General features: G+C 38.8%; 1 protein-coding gene across 11 annotated transcripts in view; it reads right to left on the reverse strand.

Moving 5' to 3' along the window:
- FHOD3 (formin homology 2 domain containing 3) overlaps window positions 1–27,341 on the reverse strand; it is a 403,933-nt gene that overhangs the window by 38,843 nt on the left and 337,749 nt on the right. For all 11 annotated transcript variants that reach the window (XM_054057577.1, XM_054057576.1, XM_054057575.1 and 8 more), the window contains 5 exons: window positions 23,974–24,863; window positions 17,902–18,060; window positions 10,337–10,519; window positions 5,235–5,354; window positions 3,737–3,898 (listed from right to left, as the gene is read on the reverse strand). In XM_054057577.1, the coding sequence (XP_053913552.1) occupies window positions 3,737–3,898; window positions 5,235–5,354; window positions 10,337–10,519; window positions 17,902–18,060; window positions 23,974–24,863 (1,514 nt within the window). The remainder of the gene's footprint in view (window positions 1–3,736; window positions 3,899–5,234; window positions 5,355–10,336; window positions 10,520–17,901; window positions 18,061–23,973; window positions 24,864–27,341) is intronic.

Below are 27,341 nucleotides of genomic sequence, written 5' to 3' on the forward strand. Positions count from 1 at the left end.
TAAGTTCTTTCTCTACCAGCAACCCTTGCCCTGTCCCCTGCATTGTTAACATTTCCTATTGCCTACTTTTAAAAGTTGCCTGCTTCTCCATTGTCTAGTATCCACACCTAATTCAAGTGTCTTGCTGCAGGGGTTAAAGACCTGTTGGAAATCTGGCATTTTGTAAGTAAATTAAAATTAGGGGGGGGGAAAGGACAATTACTAATTTACTCTACAGAGCTGGACAGCTTTCAGATGCATGGGTAAAAATATTAGTGGGGATGAGAGTTGAGATGAACATATTTAATAAGGATACATATTTATTGGCTAACAGAGAAGGTACTAGTGCTGATGCAGTTCTTCCTTGCTGTACTGGTAAGGAAGCTTCTAGAAAAAATACTGGCTTTAGCTGCAGAAATCTGAGGGCCTTCTTCAGTGTTAGGTATATCAGCTTTGCTACAACTCCAGTGAAAGAAAAAACTTAAAATATGTTAAAAAAAGCAAGTGCTTTTAATCATAGGTTACTAAACAATCAGTGGCCCTGCATAATCTTATATATGTATATATATTTATACAACTATGAATTATTTATCCAGAATTCTATTTTTTTGGTAATTTTTTTCACTTGTGTCTGCTTTTTCTTTCTGCCGTTTATATATTCAGTCCTTCAACAAAAAGCCAAAAATTTTGCAATAACTATACCACTTTGTTTCTGGTCTTTCTAACTCCTTTCTGGTAAGGCAGGCTGTTTTCTTTATGCTTTTTTTTCCATGAACTAAGACTCAGGAAATTCTCATATGATGTGCATCTCAGGGGAAGGGGCATCTGTGTTTACCTACAGGATGGAAATTGTTTAGACTTTGTGGTTTCTGAAAGATGTTTGTAGACAAAATGGAGCTCAAAATATAGTTTAATCCACAGTGAAATATTAGTTCTCCTTTCCTGTCAGTGTTCCTAAACCAAGATTTCACCTTGTCTGTGAACATACCCTTGAAGAGGGCAGCTTGGATGGCTTCCATGTCCTAACTCTTTGATTTATGGCAGCTAAGATCAAGTGGGAATAGGGCTTGTTACAGTAATCCATCAGTGGTATAACATATGCAGGAACATCCCAGGGAGGGAGACCTTGGGCGTCACGGGGAAGGTCAAGGCTATAATTTCTCTTAATGTGATTTTGTCTGGCCTTTTCAGAATTTCATCCGCTTTGGGCAGGGCCACTAGATCAGCAAACCACAGACTGAAAGACTGCTCAATTTCGTGTGCTCTTAGACCTAAAAATTTTTTAGAAGTGACAGCACTGGGTTAAACTATCTTCCCCTTTCTAAAACTGGAAAAGAGAAGATTCGCTTGAGAATACAGCACACATACTGTTGTGGATTTTGCAAAAAACAAGGTCTCTTCTTTTTTATGGTGATTTTGATTTTTTCCTAATCTAAAAAAAAGTGAAATAACTTCTTCACAAAGAGAAGAAACAGGAAATGAGAAAACAATGTATGTAAAGGTTAAGAGATGAAGAATCATTGAAAGAAAAAAAAATATTAAAACCTTCCAAACATGAGAAACCAGCCTTGGTGATGGCAATAAACCACAGCCTAAACATAGGCTGTATAAAAGGAAAAAAGGAGAATAGAGATGGACTCCAAGGAGCAAATATCTAAGCATATAAAACAAAACCCACAAATTCCTTTATGGTATTAAAGAAAAAAAAGGAAACATGCAGGAGGTCCTGGATCACTGTGGGTGAAAGAAACTGAGGAAAACAAAAGTTAAGGAAGTGAAGAAGGATGACATTTTCTCATCCAAATTCATCACAGAGGGTGTTGGTGAGAAACCTATTCTGGTACCTGCTTTATTTTTCTGTATTTTTGTTTTTTTAATAGATGTGAGCTAATAGCACGGTTTGAATACCTGCTAGCAGAAACACATGTGTTGGAGGAACATGATAGCTTACAAAGCAATAAACAAGCAGAAGACAAGAATTCTGACAGTCATTAAAATAAAGAAATTAAGCCACTGGCTAAAATAAGTATGCTTTAGTTACACTTAGTAACTTAAAAGAACAGAGAATAGGAAAAGTTTTACCTAACTTTACAAAAGCAGCAAGGTTGATTCAGGGCTCCGAGCTTTGTTACTATACCTGGTAACCTTGCTAAAAGGATGAATAACAGGAAATTAAATATATCAAAATAATCACTAGATTCTGAAAATGTTTATACAATAATGGACAGAGAAAAGCAAGTAAAGAAAATGAGACTTTCAAAAATGAGACTTTCAAAATCTTTACATGAGCCTCATGGAAGGCCTATGAAGGTGATGTTAAGACAGCAAAAGAAAAGAAGGAATACAATATTGATTCTCATTTGCTGTCAGGGCTAACAGCAGGCGTCTCAAGATTTGTACTGTATTTTTGTATTTAAAAATCATCTGAAAATGAGGAAGTACATTGAGAGGGTAGAATCTACAGATGGCAAGAAATTATTCAGATTAGCCCGGATTTAAGATTATTAGGGGTTTGAGAGATAAGAAGTAAATCGGCTTTAGCAGATCATGGTCATTACTGTAGGCTGCAATGAAGTGCACACTGCAGGCAGTATCAGACTCCTCTGTCCATTGGGCTGAGTTCTGAGTTGCGAGGTCAGCTCAGGAGAATGCCTGGATGTCCTTGTGAATGGGCCAAAGACAACTAGTGTCAAAAGGATAGCAAAATTCACAAATAAAACCTTAGGACATCTAACAAATGATAGGATGAGCAGAATGGACAAACATAGTAGGCACATAACAGTTATAAGGAGAGGCTGGAATACTGCGTTTGCTATGATTTAACCCATTCTAAAAGGTAAGAAGGAGAAAAAGTGTGGAAATGGCCTTAAAAAAGCCAAGATATAGAAGGACTGAGACTTGGACAAGAATCTGACTAGCTTGGTTTGCACTGAAAAGGGTTGATGGACCAGGTGACCATCAGAAATCCTTTCCCATTTAAGTTATTCTATAAAATAGAGAGATGAAAAAAGTTCTGTCTGCTCAATATATTCAGACAGTAAATCCTGAAACTGGCAAATTCAACAGCAGGCAAAATTAGATTATGAATTCATTGTCAGGACAACTGTACAAGGAGCCAAAAAAAGATTTGATTTTTGCAGTTCTTTAAAAAATTGTGTTATACAAAGCCCCTACTCCTCTCCCCTAAATATCCGAACAAGATGTCTTTTTGAAAACAAATCATTTCTCCATGTCATGCATATAATGTGTATTATGGCTTATAAAATAATGTTTTTCTAGAGGAGTTCTTCCTTCTCCTTCAAAGCTTCCTGTGCTCTTCTCTCAAGCAGCTGGTATTGGCGACTGTCTGAATCAAGGCACCAGAGTAGATAGGTAATATTAATATCTGCTGTACTGTTTTTAAGCATCACCCATGAAATCTCACTCTTAAAATGTAATCAGAGAAGCATCTACCTTAAAAAAAGAGATTCCCTCAAACCACAGGATAAATAGATTTGAAGATACTGGTCAAATAAGGTTTTAACCTGAAAAATTAGAGGTTAGAGCACTGATGAGGAAACCACCTGATGAACAGATAGAAAGCTCAGAGAAGAGAATACTGGAATCTTTAAAATTCAATGGAAATGACACAACAAATCCACATTCATAAAAAGTGCTATGACCAGGGAGGTACAAAATTGAAGAATAAAATAAAATCTTCAATATTTCAAATTCAAAAGGGTTTTAAAAAATATATATATTTACCCACGTGACATACCTTTGCTGACCTAGTGATGGCCCCAATCTCTGAATAAAGATCAGTGCTGTCTGGGAACTTTTCCACGACCATAGTGCAGACGTGGTGCAGGAGGGACTGCTTATGCACCGTGTCCTTGACTTCTGGAACCTTCTCGAGGTAGCTCAACTCAAAAGCTTTGGCCTGTTAGGGAGAGGAAAGTCAAGAATTAAAAAATAAAATATTTATTCCTTCCCACGTAGATTAGTAGACAAATATTACCAAGTTCAGGCAGAGATAAAAGAAGACATATAATCCTACAGCAGAAGAAATATATTGATTTTATTTACTGTTAACTTGCTGAAGTATAGGCCTAAAATAATTCTGTCTGCAATGAAATGACTCAATTGTCACAATTTGAACACACCAGAAGGATGGGATGTCATCCAAAGCGAACTGGACAAGCTGGAGAAGTGGGCCTGTGGGAACCTCATGAGGTTCAACAAGGCCAGGTGCAAGGTCCTACACATGAGCCGGGGCAATCCACATTTCAGTACAGGAATGGTGGATGACATCATTGACAGCAGCCCTGTGGAGAATGACTTGGTGGTGCTGGTTGATGACAAGCTCGATGTGAGCTGGCAATGTGTGCTTGCAGCCCAGAAGCCCAACCATATCCTGGACTGCATCAAAAGAAGCGTGGCCAGCAGGTCAAGGAAGGTGATTCTGCCCCTCTATTCCTCTCTTGTGAGACCCCACCTGGAGTAATGTGTCCAGTTCTGAAATCCCCAATATAAGAAGGATATAGAACCGTTGGCATGGGTCCAGAGAAGGGCTACAAAGATGATCAGAGGGCTGGAGCACCTCTGCTATTGGGACAGTCTGAGAGAGTTGGGGTTGATGAGCCTGGAGAAGAGAAGGCTTGGAGGAGACCTTATAGTGACCTTTCAGTACCTAAAGGGGTTGTACAAGAAAGCTGGGGAGGGACTTTTTACAAGAGTATGTAGTGATAGGATGAGGGGGAAGGGCTTTAAACTGGAGAGGAGCAGATTAAGACTAGACATTAGGAGGGAATTCTTCACAGTGAGGGCAGTGAGACACTGGAACAGATTGTCCACAGAAGTTGTGGATGCCCCATCCTGGAAGTGTTCAAGGCCAGGTTGGATGGGGCCTTGAGCAGCCTGATCTAGTGGGACACATCTCTGCCTGTGGCAGGGGGCTTGGAATTAGATGACCTTTAAGGTCTCTTCCAACCCAAACCATTCTGTGACTCTGTGATTGATTCTGTGAATAGGCAGCATCAACACTAAACTTAAGGGAGTTACAGCAGAGGAGTATCTAACTCTGTATTTTCTTCAGGTTATGCTGAAAGAGGCAAGAGGCAGCCCTTGACACAGGATAAAATATATTCCGTTTTCTAAACAAATAGAGAGTTGCAGCTGTCATAATGGTTTTGATTTCTGGGGGTTTATTTGTTTTTTTGTTTTGTTTTTTTTTTAAGGAAAAAGCTGTGAGGGGAATGCTGGGACATCAGGCTTACATTGGTTCCATTCAGAAAGTTCCCAATGGCAAGCAGAGTAGAAAGGATAAATCCCAAAGTTTTATTGTGCTCCAGTTGGTCCATTCCTTCCTTCAGGTCTAGAAGTGGTTCTGCAACTTCCTGCCATGAGAACAGAAACAAGAAAGTGAAGGCTGCAGTTGCTATAACTGCTTCTAGCTTTTAATTTTATGGTTTAGACTAATTACTGCAAAAAGTTCCTGAACTGACATCTTGCAGAGTGTAAACCGGCCATGTGTGTTGGCTTTCTTCCATGTTCCAGCTAATAAATCACATGCAAAGACAGCAAAGAAATACATAAAATACTTTCCTAATGTTGCTTCTTTATGTATGCAGTTGCCTTACTTGTCCTGGGGACTATTCTGTGATTCCAAACAGGACAGAGGGTATTAGAGAAGGGGCTGCTGCATTTTACTTAGGTGCATGAACATCCTTCTGCCCCAACTGATAAAAGCTACTTATAAATATTTTTTTCTAAACTTTGAAAAATAAACAAAAACATCTAGAACCCTGGCCGACTTGACATTTGTAGCCTGACCCTAAAGCTTTCATCGAATGATGGCCACCTCTGAGTTTTAGATAACAGTTTTGTGATTGTGTGACTTTAAGACTGAAAAAACCCACTGTAAACACTAAGCTTTACAAGTGTTCTCATTTTAATCATTTAACTTAAATGCATCTTCCATCCTCGTGTGTTATCTGAGAATAGGTATGTAAACTGATAAGACTTAAAAACGTATATTCTGTTCCATTACCTCGTGAAGTGAACTACGCCAGAGAGTTCAAAAGAAGAGAGTGAGGGTAATTAAGTCAATGGAGCTTATTACTGTGTCTTTGTGTGAGGCCCAGGGTTATTTATTTTGTATGCACAGTAACAGTTCACATTGTTTCTATCTCCAAGTGCCATCCTAAGCACGCATGAACAAATTCTTTTCCCAAATTATTACACTTAATGAGCCAAGAAACCAAAATCAAGTTGTTATTTTAGACCAAGAGGCAAGATAACTGTGAACTTCACTTTCTTGGGGAAATAGAATGGTTTGTTCAATAACTGTACTGATATTTTACCATAAATAAGAGCACAAGGATGAAGAAAGCATACATTTCTGGTCACTACAGGACAATTTATCTCTTGAAAGAGGAGAATATGTCAAATTTGAGACAAATTAAGAGAAGGCATGATGAGCAAAGTAATTTATGCTTCAGAAGAGAGGTGCTAAATAATCCAAGACTTTATCAAGTTAAACTAAAAAAATCAATAAACTGCTGCACAGAATTCTTTAAAATGCTTTACAAGTCAGGGTTGATTTAGTTTCTCTGGTAGGATTATGGGGATGAACCAAACTGCTCTGTATCTGCTGTAAACACATGCTTTTGAACTATTTCACTTGAATCAATTTGTAACCTGTTTTAATGTAATCCCTAAAAGATTAAATTAAAACAGGTGGATCAAAATGCAGCATACAGGGTTCAAAGCAGGCCATACCGTAGCGCTTCATTTAGCTATTTGCATGCAAATTCTCCAAGCTTAGACTTTCTTGCATATAGTGCACATTTATAATTACTCTTTATTTTCTATTTTATTGTAGCATTAAAAAAAAAAAAAAATCGACACAACCCCCATCTTTGCTCTTTATAAAACTCACCATCTACCTAAAGAGTGCAGACATATAATGCAAAGCTACCTCGTATCCGTAGCTGCCACATTTTCTTATTTACCATGTTTCTATTTTTCACCTAGAAATTATGCTTGAATGAAACTTGAGAATTTGTCCCAACTTTCTGGCTCTGCGACATCTGATAATGCCAGGTAAATGTTTGATGCACAGGCACAAATGAACTCAACTAAACATAAGTAATGAATTCGATGGTTCTGGGACAGGTAGGACACAGCACACATATTCGGTACAGCTGCTCTGGCATATTGCCTTGATACCAGCCTGTTATTCTGGTACTGGTATACAACTTTAGCTTACTGCACCTATACAAGCTAATGTACATGCTTTTCTGGGAGAGGTAAAAACTTGGTTGGGATGGGAACTTTGAGAAGATGTAAATGTAATTTGCCATGTTTGCATATACTTAATCAAGACTAACCTGCAAAATGTATCACATCCTTTTAAAACACAGAAAGTATCAGGATCATAGTGTAAAACATAAAAATAGAAGCAAGCCTTTTACTAGTTATATTAATTTATGATCCTTTAAAGTTGTCAGCAAAAAGGATATATTTGCCCACAGTGACTTTAAGAAAAAAGTTATCCAACTTAGGAAAACTAAAGATTTTACTTCTTTTGTTAAGTCCTTTAAAATCCCTTTGAAATAATGATATTTGACATCATCTGCATCATCAGTAGTTCAGTACAAAGAACTAGTAGTCACACAGTATGATTTTTCAGAGCAATCAAAAGCTTGAAAATGAGGATTAATTTAAAATTGAACTCTGCCTTTTTTTCGTCTATATCTTTAAAATGTACTACCCAAAAGAAGAGTGAGAAAAATTATTGTTCCACTGATGACTTTCAGTAGGCATACAGTACCTTAGATACATGTTAACATTTCAAAGCGTGTACGCATTATCAAAAACACCATTTGGAAAGGTTTTTCCTTTTTCATTTTCACATGCATATATTTGAATATCTAAAACAATGCATTCATGCATGCTTCACAGCTTACAATGAAAGCTGTAACTGTGCCATAAATGCTTGTAAAGGGCAAAGAATAAGTACTCATTCACCCACTTCAGCCCCTCACAGTCTGAGGCTGCTCCCTACCAAGGTACCCAAACTTGTTTATGTTAATTAAATTCAGCCCAAGAAAGATGACTTCCTTCGTTATGCCTGAAAAACTTTTCTACAAACATAAACAATATATCACTTAAAAGTTTTTCACAATGAACTTCATGTCTTTTTCTTCTACAGCGTCAGAGATGGAGCTAAGACGCGCTGAGGCAAAACTCTGTTCTGGGTTGATGAGCAAATGAGCCTCATGAATGAGAATCCCAGGCTCTTGTAAACAACTCACATTTCTAACTGTTGATATTGTGGACAGCATCGTGGAAATAATAGGAAGGTTCATTCACTTCTTACAAAAAATGTGTGACTTGATAAATAATATGAGTGCATTCTGAACTGTTATTCATTTTCCTTATTTTAAAATAAATAAGCTAAAAAAATATCAAGCGAATGCCAGGAAAATCATGGACAAAAGCTGTGGAGATAAGTGACCTGGCACTTAAGTTTCAGGAAGTGTTTGCCTATTTGCAGATGGATCTTCTATAGAAACATAGTTTCCAGAGCAAAATAACATTAGCAGGTTATAGGACTCTGATTATCATAATCGCTAGTGCAAACTGCTTTATTTTTCAATAGGATATGTGCATGGTATCTTACCTCAGTCTAAATAAGGCTTAGGGTTATTCGTTACCTGGAACTTAAACTCTGACTTTAACTTTTTTGTTATCGTAGAGACTCAACTGCTTGCTGACTCTTGTACACCTTAGGTCTGATACCATATCTTCCTCTTCACCCAACTATCAGTTACATCTGTTCTTTTCTTCTAGGCTGCTTATCACATGCTGCTTTTATTTTATCATAGTTATCACCTTTCAACAAGGATAAAAGTCTTGGTCCTGTCTTCACTCAACCTATCATTTCTTTGAGTAATTTAGGCATTTCAGACATTTCCCACTAGCATCAATTCTACGTGTATTTTATCTGTCCATTCATTAATTTTGTGGTATAAACATTATAGAATCAGCAACAGGAAAACTTTCAGAATTTGTTAAGCTTTTAGCAGTGCTTCAAATGTTACTTTTGAATTCAGAGGAAGTTAGAAATTCTAGGTATAGACACAGCTGTTAATCTGTTAATTAATTTGCAGATGATTGTGACAGCTGTAACTAACTCTGCTCACATGAAAGGAACAATTTAGACTTGTGGTCATTTCAAAGCAGAAGAAATAGCTGTACCCGAGGAAAAATCTGGCAAAAAAGCATGCAGGCTAAATACAAGTATTTTATGTTTTACAAGTCAGAAATGTAAATGTCTAAGACTAAGAAGTCACAATTAAAAAAACCTGAATATTAGCGTGAATGTATTTCTTAAAATCTAAGAAAGTTAAGTAGAGCTTGAGTAATCTTGACAGCGTCATCTGCAAAGTAATCCACCATTGTATAACTTGTTAAATTACCATAAGACATTTCAGAAGTATGCACAATGTCTCAGAATCCATGTTGCACAAAGTTATGGTGATTTTTTAATATACACAAATGTGCACAGATACACATACAAAATTAATATAATATATACAGGAGAGAGCTGCTTGAAAAGTAATGCATGGGGTGTACACCAGAAGTGCAGCCAGAAGAAGGTTTCTGTGCTGAGATTCCTGAAAGAGCTTGTGAAAGTCAGCAAGGAGCTGAAATCGCATGCACGGTTTCATTGTTTCACCCAGGCACTGAAATTATACACTGCCATTTTGAGTTTTTTGTTGAGATCCATCATTCACAACAGACAACCCAAATATAGTGTTCTCTAAACAATGTTATCCATGAAGAAGGTGGCAACAACTGTGTGTGACTGAACTGAAAAGAGCACCCCTGAAGGATGCCTTTATATCTTTTCTTTATAACTTTGAAAGACAGTTATAAACAGAAATAACTTTAATGGATGGTGTTTTCCTTAGTTCACATGGATGTAGGATCAGTAATCTTGTTTTACGATTTAAGGCAAACTACTGTAGTCCTCATTCAATCTTTATCCAAAGAAAAATTCTTACTGATCTGAAGTAAGAATTTCCTGAATAACAACATCTGGAAAAGATGTAGTAAGTATTTAGCCCTCTTCTTTGTTCCAATATCATTGCTGCCTAATTAAAGGAAGGAAGACATAATCTCTAATTTTCTTTTATAGAAGGAACAGATTATGAAGGATCATTTTAGTTGTTTCCTGGTTGGCCACCGAAACAAAAATGGCCTGTTTAGCATTTCCTCAAAATATATGCTCATATAATAGCAAGGTCAGGAAAAGACTAAGCAAAGCCTCGGAAGAGTCTCCACCCCTGCCTCCCTGCTTTCTGCGCACCTTTTCCAGTATTTCATAGTCCATCTTGAAAGCCCAGAGCTGAAGCCTAGCAGAGAGTTCACTGATGGAGGAAAGGGTGAGAAGGAACTGCTCAGCGCTGCCCAGGGGGACATCAGGGTTTGCCAGCTGCGCCTCCTGGATCTTTTGCTTCTCCTCCTCAGTTGGGATCATGGTCAGGATTTTCTGTGAAGGGAGACAAAAGGCAGGTGTCAGTGAGAGGCGCTTGAGGGCTGGACGTTGCTGTTGCTTCGTGCAGCAACAGCAGAAGTACTCAAGTCCCTGGCTGGTAAAACAGGACAGCGCTGTAGTAATTAAGAACTAACCCACTGCACAAGAAAGCAAAACGAGGCCTGCTGCCTCAGACATCTGCAGTTTGTTGAAAAACACACCTCTATTACAATGCTTTTTTAATATTCAGTAGACACGATTAATCATGGGGTGAAACACCGAAGGAGATGCTGGGAGACTCAGGACTGCTTTCCTCAGCTTTCATATATTTAAATCAAAACTGGCCACATTTCTGCAAATTAGAAGTGAGGGTAGAAGGAGTGCAATTTTGTGGGCAGTGGTTTACAGCAGGTCAAACTAGATATTAAGGTCCTTTTTAGCCTCAATACCTATGAATTTTCCAGCACACTTGCAGGTATACAGAAATAACTTGAGGACTCCTGTCCCTAGCTGTTCTCATAATTTAATATTTTTTTTTTTTTTTTACAAAACATGACTATTGCAGCTTATCAGGTAACTCTCCAAAATTTCACCCAGTTCGAGCACAACTTCCAAAGGAACACACATTGAACTTAAAGCTGAATTATACAATGCATAACATCTGATCTTTTTCTCTTTTGATCTGAAAACTCTAAAATAGTGATGAAAAAAGGATCTCAGTATTTCCATCTTGTGCTGTCTGTATGGCTTAAAACATTTTATTTTTCCCTTTAGTTCTTGGGTTTTACATGCTTTTTACATGTGGCAGGTTTCCTTCTCAAAGTATTGCTCTCTAAGGTATTCCTTCTTAATTTGTTTTCAACAAAATAAATACATTTTAAAATGGAAAAGAAAAGCAAAACAACATAAAGCCATCAGATAAGTTCATATCTTTACTCTGCTGATCAATGCCTCATTAAAACAAAGCAACTTATGTTTTCAACACAACTTATGTTTTCAACACATCTGAGGAATGACATGTTTTTGCTGTAGCCTTCTATAATGATACAGGCTGTTTTAGAGGGGAAGAGACAATAATAAAAATACAGTCAAAGGGCTACCAGACCTGCCAATGCAAACTACAGCCTTGTTCCAGTGCTGGACATAGCAAATTCATCAAAGCAGTGCAACTGTCCCCTTCCAGTAGTGACAATTCCTCTGGAAGCTTCTACAGCACTGGAGCTAAGTGTGGAGAGCTAGGGACTTTTCCTGGTCAATCATGACCATATTTAATTTCAGCCACAACATTTGTATTACTGTCCATCTTCTTATGCTGACTTCCATAAACATAAATAAAGAAGTGTTTATTTCTGTTCCTGTTGGCTCTGCCTTTCAACTAAAAAAAAAAAAAAAATCTCCTTGCTTGGATGCTGGAAGCTTCTACTTTAATAAATTAATGTCCTAAGGAAAAATGAAGAGGAGGAAAATCCCTCAATATACTCTGGTGCTTTTCATTCCCCTCTCAAAGACTATTTGAAAAATATTCTGATGTACACCTGTTCCAATTGATAGCATTTGTGTCTTGACTTTGAGATGTGCTATCCATCCATCCATCCATCCATCCATCCATCCATCCATCCATCCATCCACACATGCTAAAACCTGTAATTTAGGCCATGCCTAACATCAAACTAGATTTATAAGTAGATGCTTCAGGGCATTTCTCAATGCTTAACCATTTCTTGTCTAAAAAAGCTCATAAAGAACAGAGACTGAGTCTGAAACTCATAAGAAGAGGTGTTTTGCAGAGTGTACTTTGAAGAAGTCAGGCCTCCTAGTGCCTACTCCTCTCTTCAACAACAAAAAGCCAACAGTCCCTCAACTGAGCCAAGGCAGCTTGCAAATAGGATCATATAAACATCCATACATGGAGAGTTTAGCAATAGCCGTGGGATGGATGTAAAAATGCTTCAGATGCATTTGTGAAGGCTAACACTCCAGCAATATTCTCAATTGCCTCTTACGAATAACTAGGACTTTTGGCAGCCACCCAGGGATCCCACAAGTATTTTGTGGTAGTGCAGGGTCTTCACTCCAGAGACTTTGCACGGCTTTAAGGCATTTTAAAGACAGCAATGAAACAGTAAGCTTTATTTCCAAAGGGACTCTCCTACTCCTTGAGCTTTATGTAAACACCACAAGCCAGATGGAGCTGACAAAAAGCATTCGTGTCCAAGTATTGCAAGGCTGCTCTGCTGCATAGCGTCATTGTGAAACACAGAATGCCAAGCAAAAGAGCCTGTACTTGTGGTGCCAGCTGCTGAGGATCATCCCTGCTGCTGAAAGCCCTGCCTCGATGGGACTAGGGCTGCCGGCAGTTCTCACATTATCCAGAGTGCAACTGCCCCTATAACAATAACCTACTCACCAGCACTTCTAATCTGCTCAGGCAAATAATTCTGCAGGGCAGAAGATTACTGGCATTTAATATGGTCATTAAATCATAAGTACCTTTGAATCCAATCATTAGTTTATAATGCTTTCCCCAGCATGGCACGCTCCAGGTAGATTAAAGAACTGGTTATCAACAAGCCCTATGCTCATATCCTCTAATATGTGTGATACGCATATTTCACCTCCATGCATTCTCAGACAACCGTTTGGGCCAGAGACTAAAATCCTGCGGAAAAACAGTGCATAAGTCTTTTAATGGAGAAAGAGAAGTAATTTTTTGAGATGCTGTTTGAATGAGATAATTTATCCTAATTGTTTTGCTCCTGGACTGCTGGACATAGCCAGTTGGTTAACTTTCTGTGAAGGGATCAGACTTTGTTTCCTGGACTCAGCCATCTCTGACACATGATCTCCAAAAATTTCTAATAAGAAACTTAGAAGGCTCACAGGACAAACCCCCATATGTCCAAGAGTCATGGGTCTCAGTGCGGGACACAAGGAAGCACCTAACTGTGACTAGCATGGAGCCTCTGCAGAAATCAGGTGCTATGTTATCTCTTTCAAGAGACAATAGGGCTTCTCAGTGATGATGAGGTTGCAGGGGTGCTTTGGCTTTCATATTTGGTTTCAGTTATTTTACCAGGTGAACAGGAGCCTGACAAAAATTAGTAATATAAATATCTGGTTGTTAGGTCCAACATTTTCTGTGGCTGAAGGTCCACAAACTCATAAGCTGCATAATCAAACATACATTAGTGGGCATTTCATTGGATGTTTGATAAGCCTTGACAAATTGTTCAGCTCCAAAAAGGCCCTCACATTTCAGCTTTCCATGCAGCTATTGATATGCCATGTCGTGATTTGTATTACCTGCAGAAACTCTAACAAAATATAAAAGCATATGAAGGTTAGAACTCAACAGTAAGTGAGGGTGCCCACATTAATTTTATTTCAACTCTTGCAAAAACTATCCAATTCTGAGAAGTGACTGCGTGTAAAATACTTGATAGCCATCCCTGTAAATCCTGGACTGACACCCGCTATCTTGGTCAGACTGCTCCACTTCCTCAGCTCTCTACTGAGATACATGAACATGCCATTGGTGGTCACAGAAACTGCAGAAGATGTTTTGGTTTGCTGCCAGGAGTAAAAGTGCAGCTTTTTTTTATTTAAATAAAGTCTGAAACTGTTAAGGCAGTGTTACGCTAACTGTGGGTGTACACCCAACAAGGCACCATTGAGCCTGTTCTCTCTTCTGTCTAGACTTGTGAAAAGAGGTGTTCTTTTAGGTCAGGCAAACTAGCATAACTTGAAACATCCCATCACAATTTTACAAAGCATTAGCTAAACAAACTGGGAACTGCAAAGGCCAATGTACTCTGGCAACTATCAGAACAAAACATGAAACACATTGATCATTTCTGAAAATCAAGTTTTGAAGTTTTGTTTTTTTGTTTATACATTTAATCATCTGCCTTTTTAACAGTAGGCACTCATTTCTTACCACCTTTTTTTTACATTTATCTAGCCACTCCAGATACATGAACTTCGAAGTACTTAACAAATGCGAGTATGGACAGCCTAGCACACCTGGAAAGTTTTTTTTCATTTCAAATAGTTTTCCTAAAACTGATTTGCTATTTTCAAATAGTTTTACCATTGCAATGCACTATGTGTAGCAATTCACCTTAATTTCCTCACAGCATGACCCTAATTTTACTCTGCTAAATTAATCATACTCTTTGGTATAATTTGATTTTGATTCACATTTCCTTACTAAGATGTACTTTACAGAGAGACTCTCTCATTTCCTTTACTAAAGACAAGCACTAAGGACTGTTTTGGTGGACTCCATTCTTGCAGTTGTCCTTCATTAAAATTACATGCCAAGATTTTAATCTGTCCTCTTTTGCTTAGCTCACAGATAGCCCTCATCCATGCTAAGCAGGCAGTTCTTTATCCTGCAACGAGCTCAAAGTTGTTTGAACACAATGAATGCCAAGTTTTCAAAGAAAAGAAAATACAACCACTTTGGCATACATAAGGTGGCAAATTTTTTTTTAGTTGGATTGATGCATGCTTGCAGACACGCATTGTGCCTTCCTTTGAAAGTATGTTTCTAACAGTGCCTGCTCTGCATACTAAATGGACTACATCTGCCTTTCTAGCACCATGCCCCATTTTCTGCCCCTTTTCACAGCTCAGTACTACCTAACCAGTTCAAACATATAGCCTAAAATATGCAACATAATTGGGTATAGAGGGCTTTAAAATACCTGGAGAGTTTTTTCTCCATCTTAGTTGCATATTTGAAGTTAAAAAGCAAAGTATGGATTACTAACAAGCATTAAGTGGCACAAATAAAGGAGCATTCAGCAGAACACAGGACAGTAGCTTTCAGGTTTTACTGAATCCCTATGAACTTGATGATGAGCTGGGCTATCACAAACTTGTAGCCTGCATCCCACTTCATCACTGTGTTGTTGCTAGCACTACTGTCAGCACTATTGCAGTCCACTGTCCTTATAGGAATTGTTAAGGTCAGTTTTAAGATACCATTTAATCTGAAATTATTCACCAAGGGGTAGAATTAAAGACAGACAGACAGACACGAACATGACAGTGACAATGCTCCTCAGCAAATGACACAGCACAAAGCTCATAGCCAAGGCAAAGGATGGCTCAGGCAACTTTTTACCCTGTTCGTGTCCTGCTCTGTGTTGGATCTGTTAAAAACTTTAGATGATCCTAAATTATAGTTTCTTTGAAATTTTAACAGTGAATATTATGTCCACCACCCCCTTACAACTCTTCTCCTGCTCTTCGTACATTTCTCTCTCTTCTGCTTACTAGCTGAAACAACAACCTCTGCTTCCTCTAAGATAACTTTAAGGTGAAAGTAAATGTACAGATGGATACAAAGAAGTGAAACAGGGAACAAAGCTTGTGTACACTGTACATCAAAGAGGCAGTTTGGAAAATTGAGGCAGGGCTCTACTGAAAACAGTGGGACTCACAATGATGCATTTCTGTATCTCTCTGTGCACGTCTTAAGCAATTCTGCAGAGTTTAATCCAGCCCTCCATCTCACTATAAACATCTAACTGGCTCTAAAACAATATGCTACAAGAAAAATCTGTACCTTAGGGACTGAGGAAGGGAAATGGAATTCAGTGCAGTTTTTTACCTGATAAATGTAAATAAATATGGAAAATTAAGGAAAAAAGCTCTCTTCTTCATGAACATAATTCTTCCCAACCAATGAAGGCTTCAACCCTCAAAGTGCAAAGTACCTGGGCTATGCTCCACTTACCCTTTCTTTTGTTTTTAAACATCTGAATGATCACATTCAGATTACTCACATCCTTAGCTTCAAGCCGTGGACACAGAACTGAGAAATCTTATTTGCTTTAGCACTGGGCAAGTATATCTACAGTGTATCATTTCCTGGTTTCTGAATTCTTCAATTTGAGACCTATCTGTATATTTATTTTATTTGAAATTATGGGTTTCTGGCAACTAATGGAAAGGGCATCTAAAGGAGTGTGGTGGTAGAAGGTACTTACAACTGTGGACACCAGAGGTGGCTCGCAGACGGACAACACAGCTACCAGTGTTGGCACTGGAAAGGGGGAGCTCTGAAGAGGAGCTGAACTTCTCTTAAGGGTGCCCAAGAAGGACACAATTTAAAGGAGATGCTACATGGAATAAAAATAAACGTGTCCTTCTTTATCAGCTGTTTTATGTTGGACTTTGTATGGAAAAACTGCCTACAGCACTGAGATGTAACCAGTGATTTGTGAGTTGGACTTGGCTGGAGAGATGCCTCTCTCTAACACTTTAAAGCTTAGTACTGAAAACTGCAGTGGCTGATATACAGGCTAGGCCTTGAAGAATTACTATTTCAGCCTGATTTGTGACCTTCATAATATGAGTAAGGTATGCATTTAGAAAATAAGCGTAGATTTAGGAAGAAATGATATTCTAGTAGGGACAAATCAGGCCTTGCCTTTTAGCTAGAATGATCTTTTGCCTTAAGTATTTCTTTTGCATGTAACTATTGGCAACTCCATTTCTATTCCAGCCAGCTTTTCTCGTTTTCTTCTGTAGTCAGCACAGTGAAGGTAGAAAGGGGGAAATCATGAAACACAGTGCCAAACCTCTGAAAAGTGACCATGAATCAATACATGACCTCTGCAGCTCAGCTACTGGTTGAGATTTGTAGTGGTGCAGATTACATTTACAAGATAATACAGGCTGATTAAAAAAAAACCAAGCAAACTGAAATGAATACAACCACCACCACCACAACAAAATACAGGGAAGCAGCAAGGTTCTTTTACACTTTATAGAAGAAAAATGTTTTGGTAAAAAAAAAAATAAACAGAGCTCATCTTGGATCTCAGTAAGAATATCTGCAAAGTCAAACATGTCATGGTAAAAATTACATCATCTGTAATCTTTATACCAACTGCTTTTCTTCAAACAACAGTAACACAGAAATGCTATTTTGAGCAGAACTAGTCACTGTATTTGTTTTCCATTAGATATACAATCTAGAATGACTCCAACAGCTAGCTGGGCATGAACTTTATTAAACCCTATACCACTTGCATCAGTCTTAGTAACTCATTGCCTCTTCTTGTTGCTCGCAATATTTTGGTCAAGCTCCAGTGGAACAGATAACACTCTGAAAATGTTGACAGAAATTAACACCGCTGTTACTCAAACTTAATCACAAACAAAGCAGGGAAATCCATGTTTACTGAGCATGCTCAACCTCATGTGAATACTATATGCTTCTGAGCACGTTACATTGATTTGACAAGTTTCAACTCTCGTTCATGATGTAATATATCCCCTTTTGCTGTTCCATGAAAAGTCTGGCCTGTACCATGTGCAACATCAAAAAAAAGCAAACATTGAACATGCAGACTTGAAGACATCAACTACTCTTTCCTTACCTCTATTCCTTCCTTGTTTAAGGCATATTCGTCAAAGTTCAAAATAGCAGTCTTGATAGTCCGGGGAGGGGGCAACACAGTCAAGCCAATATTAATAGCGTTGCTTCGTTTTGAGTCTAATACAATGATCTCCTGTCGCTTCCCATCTGCAGCAGTTTTCTTGGTAAAGAAGAGAACAAGAATATTATTCCTCCAGCCTGTTCTATAAAGAAAAAGCCCCTCCTTTCACTAATGACTTCCCCTACTTAAGGGTGCTGAAACGGAATGTAAATCTAATGCATTTATAGTCATCCAAAAAAGCTGATTCTTTTATCACATCAGGTGATAGGTATCAGCCTAAGGTGCCAAGATTTAACCGGACAACTGAACACAGTCTCAGATGCCGCACAAATCTGTGCTAGCCTGAGACAAGGGAGTCCCCAAAAGGGCTGGGAGAGCTGCAGTTTTGGACAGGAGTAAATCTGAAAAAAGCCTGAAGCAGTCTATGCCGGGTGAGAGTTCTGCTGTGTGGCGGGACCAGAGTGGCAGCTGGACAGCCAACGGGCTCTGGGGCTCGATTCCCCTTGGATGCGTCAGCTCAGAGTGGTGAATGGTCACTGACCTGCTCTCGTCTGTGTGGCTGGCTGGGAATCAGACAGTCTGGTTCCCACCCACCTGCCAACAATCTCCTGTGTTAGAAATCTACTTTGAGCACTGGCAAAGGAGTAGGCCACCTGTGGAGGCCCTTCTGGAGACACTGGTACAGTTTTCTGACCTCTGGCTGACAGAGGAAAGGTATTCTACCTTGCTGCTCATGACAGGTCCATCAAGTCCTTCACAGGTGCATAACAATTTCAACCTTTCTGCTTTTTTCAAAGTTTTATTTTAGACTAGACATAAACTTTGGATCTTACCTCCAGTATACACTACAGTATAAATAATAATGAAACATTATTAATAATAATAATGTTAATGAACAATATAAACTTTAAATTCCATTCTGGAGAAGATCCAATACATTTTTAGCTCTCTCTGCCAATTTTTATACTGACAAAATGCAAACCAAGTAGGCAAGGTGACTCAAATAATTTACAGGGATGGGAATGCAGTTTTATCTTTACAAAGATGCCTTTTTCTGGCATAGCTCAGTTCCTTGCCTGCACAGGAAGAGGTATGCCCACCGGTCCCAGCAGTCCGCCCAGCATGTATGTGGCACCACAGACCTTTCATCATACCAATATGATTAAAGTGGTATGATGCAACTTCTACGTGCAGATGAAACTGAAGGTAAGTGCAATTTAGAGGAGTTGGGGACTACCATATGTGTATGATCTGTGAAAGTAATAACAGGGCTAGCTTTTATAAACTTCAGAGAAACAAGGCTTTTGCAGGAAACAAGGTAACTTTTAGGGGAACAAAGATATCATTTGTTTCAGCTCTCATACGTTCGTTCTGTCAGAATTGTTCTCTTCTTAACACGTTAAAAGCATCCCTGAAGCCTTCTTTAACTTTCCCTTCCTTGAGTAAGAAAGTCCTCTTTTTCTTTGGGAGCTACCTGAAGGATCTGAAATACAGCTTCTCATTTAAAGCAGTCATTTTTACTTCCAGGGCCATTAATCACATTTTCATGGCCACAATTAGTGGCTAAGACCACATAAAAACAAGCAGGGTCCACCAGAGACTGCTTCCTCTGAGGTTGTATTGCACTAAGTCTTTTTTAAACCACTGCTTTTTACCTTGTTCTTCACAGCACAGAATTACACAGATCTACAGAATTATGCAAAAGGAAAAAGGCCAGGGGAAAGGAGTTAAAATTAGGCTTCCCACATGCGGCATGGGTAAATAAGCCTCAGATTTGCAGCTCTGTTTTTAGGCTCCTAAGCTTGACAAGAGAGACATATTCATTTGAGGGACATATGATGCTAACCGCTGGGATTTCTGCAATTGCAACAGTGTGCTTGCACTGAGTGATGAGATATGAAAGACAGATGAGCTGTATAGGGGATGTATGCACGTAGGTATTTTCCAGAGGTATAACTGCATATGGAGTATAAAATTTTGGGGTAAGTAACTCTCTTCAAAAGCAAGGGAAAAAGAAATTTTACATCTATTCTGAGGACGATGGCTGAGTTACAAATAAATTCTTTCCAAATAAATTAAAGGATGAAAAGCAAGATTTTATTACTATGAACTTTATTACCCTACTGCTAGGAGAATTGCTTTTTGTCTGCAATGAAATTGCATATGTGTAAGTGCCTGACTGTTAAAATAAGCTACAACCACTAATTTCTATTACAATATTAGGTGACCTCAGACTGTCCTTTATAAGTTCATTAGCAGAGAATGACTTCAAGTACTTGAGGGAACAGTGCACTAGTGCACTTGATTTGAAATTTCAATGTGTCATTATGTCATTTATTTTATAAACAATAAATTAATTATAAAATACAACAGGTGGTATAATTTGTGGGAAGCAAATGTTCCTGCAATGTATCAACAAATACAGTGAATTAAGACCTTTATAAGACCTAACTGTCAAGAGTCTGTCACCTCTACTGAAGGCTGAGTTGTTCAGATAAGTTATTTCAAAAACATTACCATGCCACAGAAAATGATTTGCGGTCTGATAAGCATATAGTCTAAAACATTCCTCTTTGCTTTAATTAATACAGGAAGCAGAAAAAATTAAATTACTTTTCCAGTGGTCACATCAATAACTGCTTGTATATGAGCATTAAGTCAGAAACAGCTTCTGCTGTTAAACTGGCTGAACAATGTGCACCAGTAGTATAAGAAAAAATGGGCAATCCCTTAATACTGAGATAGTTTTTTTTTTTTATTTCTATCTCAATTAGCAAGGATCTAGGACCAGGGATTTAAAATGGAATCACTCAGCTGCCATTGATTTTGCCTAGTACACATACATATAATCTATTTCAGAAATTCTGGTCCACATTTATGACTTGTCTTGGCATTTATTCAAATTGCAACAAATGTATTCAAAGCAGTATATGCTATATACATGTGCACATGAAAACACATTCCATCATTTCTCCCTCCTACTAGCTTTTATGCCTTGATGGATCACTGCATCCCACAGAGTATAGATGAATCAGCAAAATAATACTTTCAAATGACACATAGAACAAAGTGGATGGCATAAGGGCTGAACTACACATTTGATTCAGTAATGTTTGTGTGCTTTTTATTTACCTTCATAGAAAAATAAACATGTTAAACATTTGCCAAAATACATGCTTTGTTTGGTGGAGGGAGAAGAAAAGAAATTCTAAACTGGCTTGGACAGGATACTCGATCACTCTCTGTTCATAAATATAATGCCATGATCCTCTATTCTAGAAAACATTCTGCAACTAAAGGTGCTCCACTAATTATAACCAATGTGCAAGTTGTCCCGTATGGCATAAGTTTCCTAAAATCAAAAATCTCCTCTCCCAGAAGCTCCCCCCTCCAATCCCATATTACACCCCTCAGTTTAAAATCCACTTTATATTATTGCAGTGTATTGTGTTTAATGAAAAACTTCTCATGACCCAGGAAGTAGCTGTTTATAGCTATGTGTTGTGGAAATCATAGTGAAGGATTAGAAACTGGAGTAAAATTGGTTACAGCTGTATGAAAAAGCATATGCACAAGATAGAGCCAAGATCCCCCTGCACACCCTGACTTTGCTTTTCTTCTCATCCGTCTGGACTGCTCCTTTTCCATGCACCTGCTTCCATCTATTGCTATGAAATCTGGAGACTGTTGATTTGTTGCTCTGTGCTCTTTTTTTAAGCTGAACCAACTGAGCTATGAGTCAGACTTTACGATATTATAGAATAAACCTGTTTTGGATTGCAGCCATTGGACAGGAGAAACGAGACACAACGGGGAATGTACTCCCTGGAAACAAACCAAGCAGTCTGGAAAAAGCGAGAGCTATCCTAATTTGAGTGCAATCTTTGTACCAAACCTCAAGTCTTTTATGGATTCAGTGGTCTGCTTAATTATTTCCAATCTCACTTGATCTAAGGATGATCTCCTACCCTGGAACATTTGCTGGATTCACGAAAGGCAGGCAGGAGTCTCAGAAGTCTCAAAAGGGTAGACTTTCACTATGGTACTCCTCGGTCACTATTGTCTTCCCCACAGAGACAATGAGACTTCTATGTCTGTGTCATGGGACAGGGTAGAAAGAGAGCCAAAAGTATAAGGTCTCATGCCAAGAGCAGTTATTAGTCTCCAAGAGGAAAGCAGTCACCTAAATCATTCTTCAGACTTGCACTAATTTCAAAGAAACCTGCTCACTCATCTTCCAGCCAGAAACCAAAAGCCGTGCCAGAGCATCAGGCAGGCTTGGGAAACAAGCGTGATGGAGGAAAAATGGCCAAATGTAGTTTGGGAACGTGCATGGTGAATGACTGGAAAAGTAAACATGTCAAAATTCCAACAAGTCAACATTTTATCAAATTTTCAGGTGAGAATAAAAGCCTAAGAATCAGCCAGAGTGATCCATTACAATATTGGCATTTAACACAAACCTAAAGTTTAGAAATGGCAAATATGTCATCATCCCACATTCAATTCAAGGAATTAAAGTTTTTATGGAGCTAAGAAAATGCTCTCATTCCTTCCATCTAAGAGCCATCTGTGGCAGATTTGTATTTACAGGGAGAGAGATGAGGAGTAACACGTCATGACATCACCAGCATTCCTTCCTCAGCAGAAAAGGAATTAGAGACTGAAATTAATCTCATCATTGGCCAAATGAATGATCAGATGAATGTGTTTTTAGATCTACTAAGCCTTCCGTTTCAGATCTAAAAGTATCTGTGTCACAAAAAAAATCAAAGAACAGAGATGGCAGGACCTAAGCAAGCCATCTATTTATGTACCTTTTATTTGCTAGGTACTTAATGAGGGGCTTGATTGTTCAAATTGCAATGTTTCCACTTGGTCAAGAAGCTCAAGAATGAGTATTAGAAAATTTTGAGTTAATAACCCATGCAAGTGACACGGAAAATTTTTACCATGAGACATCTAGTCTCCCCAGGGTAAGAACAAAACAATATACGATATATATAACAACTTTTGCCAGCCTAAAAGAAGTAAAATTGAATATAGGTGCTGACTGTTTTTTATGTCACTATAAAACATATGGGCATACAGAGAAAACATACAAGTAATTTATTTATTTTAAGTAAGAGAGACAAACATCTTTTACTAGCATTTTAACTGGAAAAAAGCATTGTTTCCCTGATACCAATTATTCTGCTTAGAAGAAAAAGTTTAGGTAGCCATGAAAAACAAATGTTCAAGCTAATAACTTTTTTAATGCTACTTCAAATTTCTATTAAATATTACTATAAAAGAATTCCTTTTGTTGTTGACTATAATGTTAAACAGCCGTGTCACCAGTCGTCGTGAATTTATAACAATACTAAGCAAGAGGGAATCCAAACTACAGAGGCATTTCTCATGCCAGTTTCTATCCTAAAATTTGGATAGCCACATTGTACAAATTAAAGATTTAAAATAGGTCTGTTCACCAGTATAAAAGAAAAAAAAAATAAACAACACCCCTGCAGCATTTAGCTGTAAACTTGGCCCAGCTGATAAATCGATCCTTCAGAACAAAGCACACATGTAGGCCCTTTGCAGCAGATCCAGTTTGATATTCTAACCTTTCCACATAATGACTGGGAAAATATTACCAAGCGGAGAACTGTCAAATACACAGTTATGAATCATCCCACCGTGACCTTTATACGAATGTAAAACAAAACAGTTCAGAGTTCAATACCTAGTTTGGCAATCAGCTACGAGCAAGGTAATGTAAAATTTGTAAGTATTCCCCACCTGGTATCCCCAAACCAGTAGATCTGAGACAGGAGGGCAGCTTGGCAGGTACACCACCCTAGGTTCATCTACTAGCCTCAGGCCATGGAATATCTTCTGTCATAGGCCAAGCTAAAAATACATCCAGTAATTTCCACTGTTTTCATATAAACAACATAAATCACCTAGATCTAAGTCAGAATGAATACCAATACTATAGCAAAATAATAGCAAGCTGAATATGAGCTGTACCTTTGTGACAGGCAATTCCTTGGATTTAGACTCAAAGAGATGCTCCAGTTTGGAAGTGTCCACCTTAATGGGTTCCAGTTTCGACCACAGGAATTCTCTGCAGCGTTTGTTGTTTTTACACTGCCACTCAAACGGCCGTACCTCGTTCCAAAACAGACGGATGGTTTTCTTCTTCTTTATAAATGCTGGCTGACCCCTAGAAACCTGGGTTGACCCTAAACCCTGAGGATTGCTGAACAGCGGAGGAGGAGCCAATAAATTAGCAGAGGGTGGAGGTGGAGGCGGACATCCGAACAAGGGGGGAGGTGGTGGAGGAGGCATACCCAGAAAAGAAGGTGGAGGTGGAGGAGGGGGAACAAGGGAGTCCCCAGGACCCATATCCATGTCCAACACATCTACATCATCCTCCTCCCCCAAGTCTGTAAAATCCATGTCTTTGATTTTAAGTTCTCTAGGATTAGCCATAAGCTGATCCCAGATGTAGTCAGATTCCTTCTTTGGCTGTGCTGGTGTTTTCTCAGGGACCTGTTCACTGATTTCATCTTCAGGCATGGTTGTCCCCTTGGCCAGCTCACCACTGTTGAATTTTTCTGCAAAGGCTTTCACACTGCCTTGGTTGTCCAGATTTCCAATCTCCATCTTTTTGACACTTTCATCTTTGGCCTGCTTTGTGGCCTGAAGGATAGAGATCCTACTGGCTAGGCTAGTGAGTGACTCCTCATTTTCCTCCGTCTCCTTCTTTTCCTCCTTCGCCTCCAGCTCCTTTTCCTCTTCATCCTTGGGCTTTTTGTTATGCGCATACAACATGTCCAGCATAAACCGCTTGCTGTTGAGGATGTTGCTGCACTGCTCATTCACACCAGCATCCTGAATGGTCTGTGACCATGGACCTGCAATCACACACACACAGATGGGAAGAGTCAAGGGAAGGGAGCCAGAGCACCAAGAACACTCTTCAATACAGCAGAAAAAAATTGGGGGCCTCATGCATAATTAATCTGACACTGGGCAAGCAGTTGCTCTGAAAATTTTGAAATAAGTGACAGTGCTGATATATGGCCCAATCATAATGGACCAGGATTAATTCTCAAAAAAGGAATGTGAGTGGAAAATAATCAGTGTACCTTAGGAAGGACTATAAACTGTCAGGGTTTCAAGGTTCACATTTCTCCTGAAATCTGTCATGCTTCATTTGGTACATACTATCTCAGCTTATTTTACACAGTGCATAAATGCTCAGAACCTTTAGTAAGCCAGAATGGGGCTTAAGTATCATGGCAATGGCACAGAATAGGTTATCATTGTACTTTTCACTTGGAACAACCCCAGGAAAACTTCCCTATAAAAGAGACCTTCTGTGCCTGATGTCAAGGTCGACACATAACTGCTTCCTCCTCCTCCTCCCTCTCTTCTGGCTAGGGGAGGACACCTTTCACATCTGGCTATTCCTCAGACCTTCTGGCTAGGTACCTGGGCCATCTGCACAGTACAGACTATATGAATCCCAGAGCAGGCTGCATACCCAGTTCTCAGGGCAACTCAGCGAGTATAAGCACAAGTATAATTTTAATAGTAATTTATAGGATTATCAGCACCTTTATAAAAGATTTTTGAAAATGCTGCTAATCAACCAGCGTTACCTTCCCTGTAATATATGATGGCATCAAAAGCCTAATGGCCTGCTTCCCATATCATAATCATCTGACATGTCACTGTAATGAAGACCACTACTTTTCTCAACAATAGTCTGCAAAATACCATATTTGAGACAGCATCATAAATAACAAACTACAGTGGTCAAATTGTAAAAATAAATGATGTAAGTGTCTCTTCAGTTATATTTCCCTGAATGTAATACTGCTAACTAATGTGGATAAAGTGTATAAAATTTATGGTGCTTCTTTTTTTCCAGTGGACATCAGATTAAGTGATTAAACATGGACAAAGATAGCTCTTCACACTTACTGTATTTCCTGTACAGGATTCCTTCTGTTCCCCATAGTCTTTAGACATTTTATTAAGATATTTTTATAAACTCTATTTCTTAAACAGATTTTATTTTGACTGCTGGCTTGCCTTCCTCTCAGCCTGCTGTAGTCAAAGAATTTCTTTTATACCTGTCAGCTGCCCTTTCTCTTAAACTTCCATTTTATCTTAATTTCTGCCCTTGTGCTTCCATCCTTTTCAACACTTCAGAGATGTAAACATCTTTTACAGCTTCCTTCATCAACCAAGTTGCTTTCTTATCATGCCATCTAGCCTCTTGCTCTGAAAAGGTGTCCCCTTGGTGAAATCCACACCCAGGGCCCCACGACTTGCCCCCCCTGCCCCGCCATTTAAAATAACAGCACATTAAAATGTAGGACAAGTCTCACAGCACAAGGCATACGGACAGCAACGACTCTTACCTCTATTCAGAGTAATCTTTGAATCAAATTTTAAAAGGAGTCCAGAGGTTTATCCCCAGATAAAAGAAAGACAATGGATACAACCTCCAATACCGTTTCCTTCTACTTTCCTGCAGGAGGCTTGACTGCTTCCATTACTTATATATTTTTCTTCAGACAAATTCATGAGATTGGTTTCTTCCCAAAATTTGTCACCTGTGGTAGCGTCTTAGATTTGTCTCTGTGGCAGTTCCACTAGATAATGTGCCTAGACCACTCCTCCCCCACACCACAGATTTTACCCAGCTGAGCCCCCAAAGAGGATTTCCCCCTACTCACAGATTTTGCTTCAAACACGGTCAGGATTCTTCATAGGATCCATCCTACAAATCCCACATAACCTTTACTCTCTCAGTTGCACCACCTGGGATCCTCCAGGATCCTTTTGCTCATCAAAATTCCTGCAGAAACAATCTCTAATTTGGGCTTTCCAAGTCTGTCTCCATCTGCTCAAGCTCATCAAAGATTATTGCTGTAAAGACTGTTGCCCCCTCGGTGCCCTTTTCTGCTTTTCTCTCTGGAGGTAAAGCTTTGAAATACCATTGGAGAAACAAGACTTCTTGGAAGCCAAATTCAAAAGTATGGCTAATGAAGGAGGAGCCAAGACCAAAAGTTTTTTTTCTTTGTCCTTGACACATCCGGGCAAAACCAATGGGCCACCTCATAAATGGCAAACTGCTCGTTAGGAATGTGAGAACTGCTGGAGAAAATGTTTTCATTTGCTTTCTGAATCTCCTTACTTACTGGAGAGCAAACAACTCTCTCTATGAGACCTCCTACATAGCACAATCTAATAAATCTTTGTTTTACTGGTAACATAACCAATTTTAAGATGTTGATTGTTTGATAACAGGGTACATTTTCTTACCTTTTAACAGAAGGTACAGAAGCACTTAATTAGAGTGGGAATAGGTTGGTAAC

Source organism: Cuculus canorus, chromosome 2 (assembly GCF_017976375.1).
Source record: "Cuculus canorus isolate bCucCan1 chromosome 2, bCucCan1.pri, whole genome shotgun sequence".
Taxonomy (NCBI): Eukaryota; Metazoa; Chordata; class Aves; order Cuculiformes; family Cuculidae; genus Cuculus; species Cuculus canorus.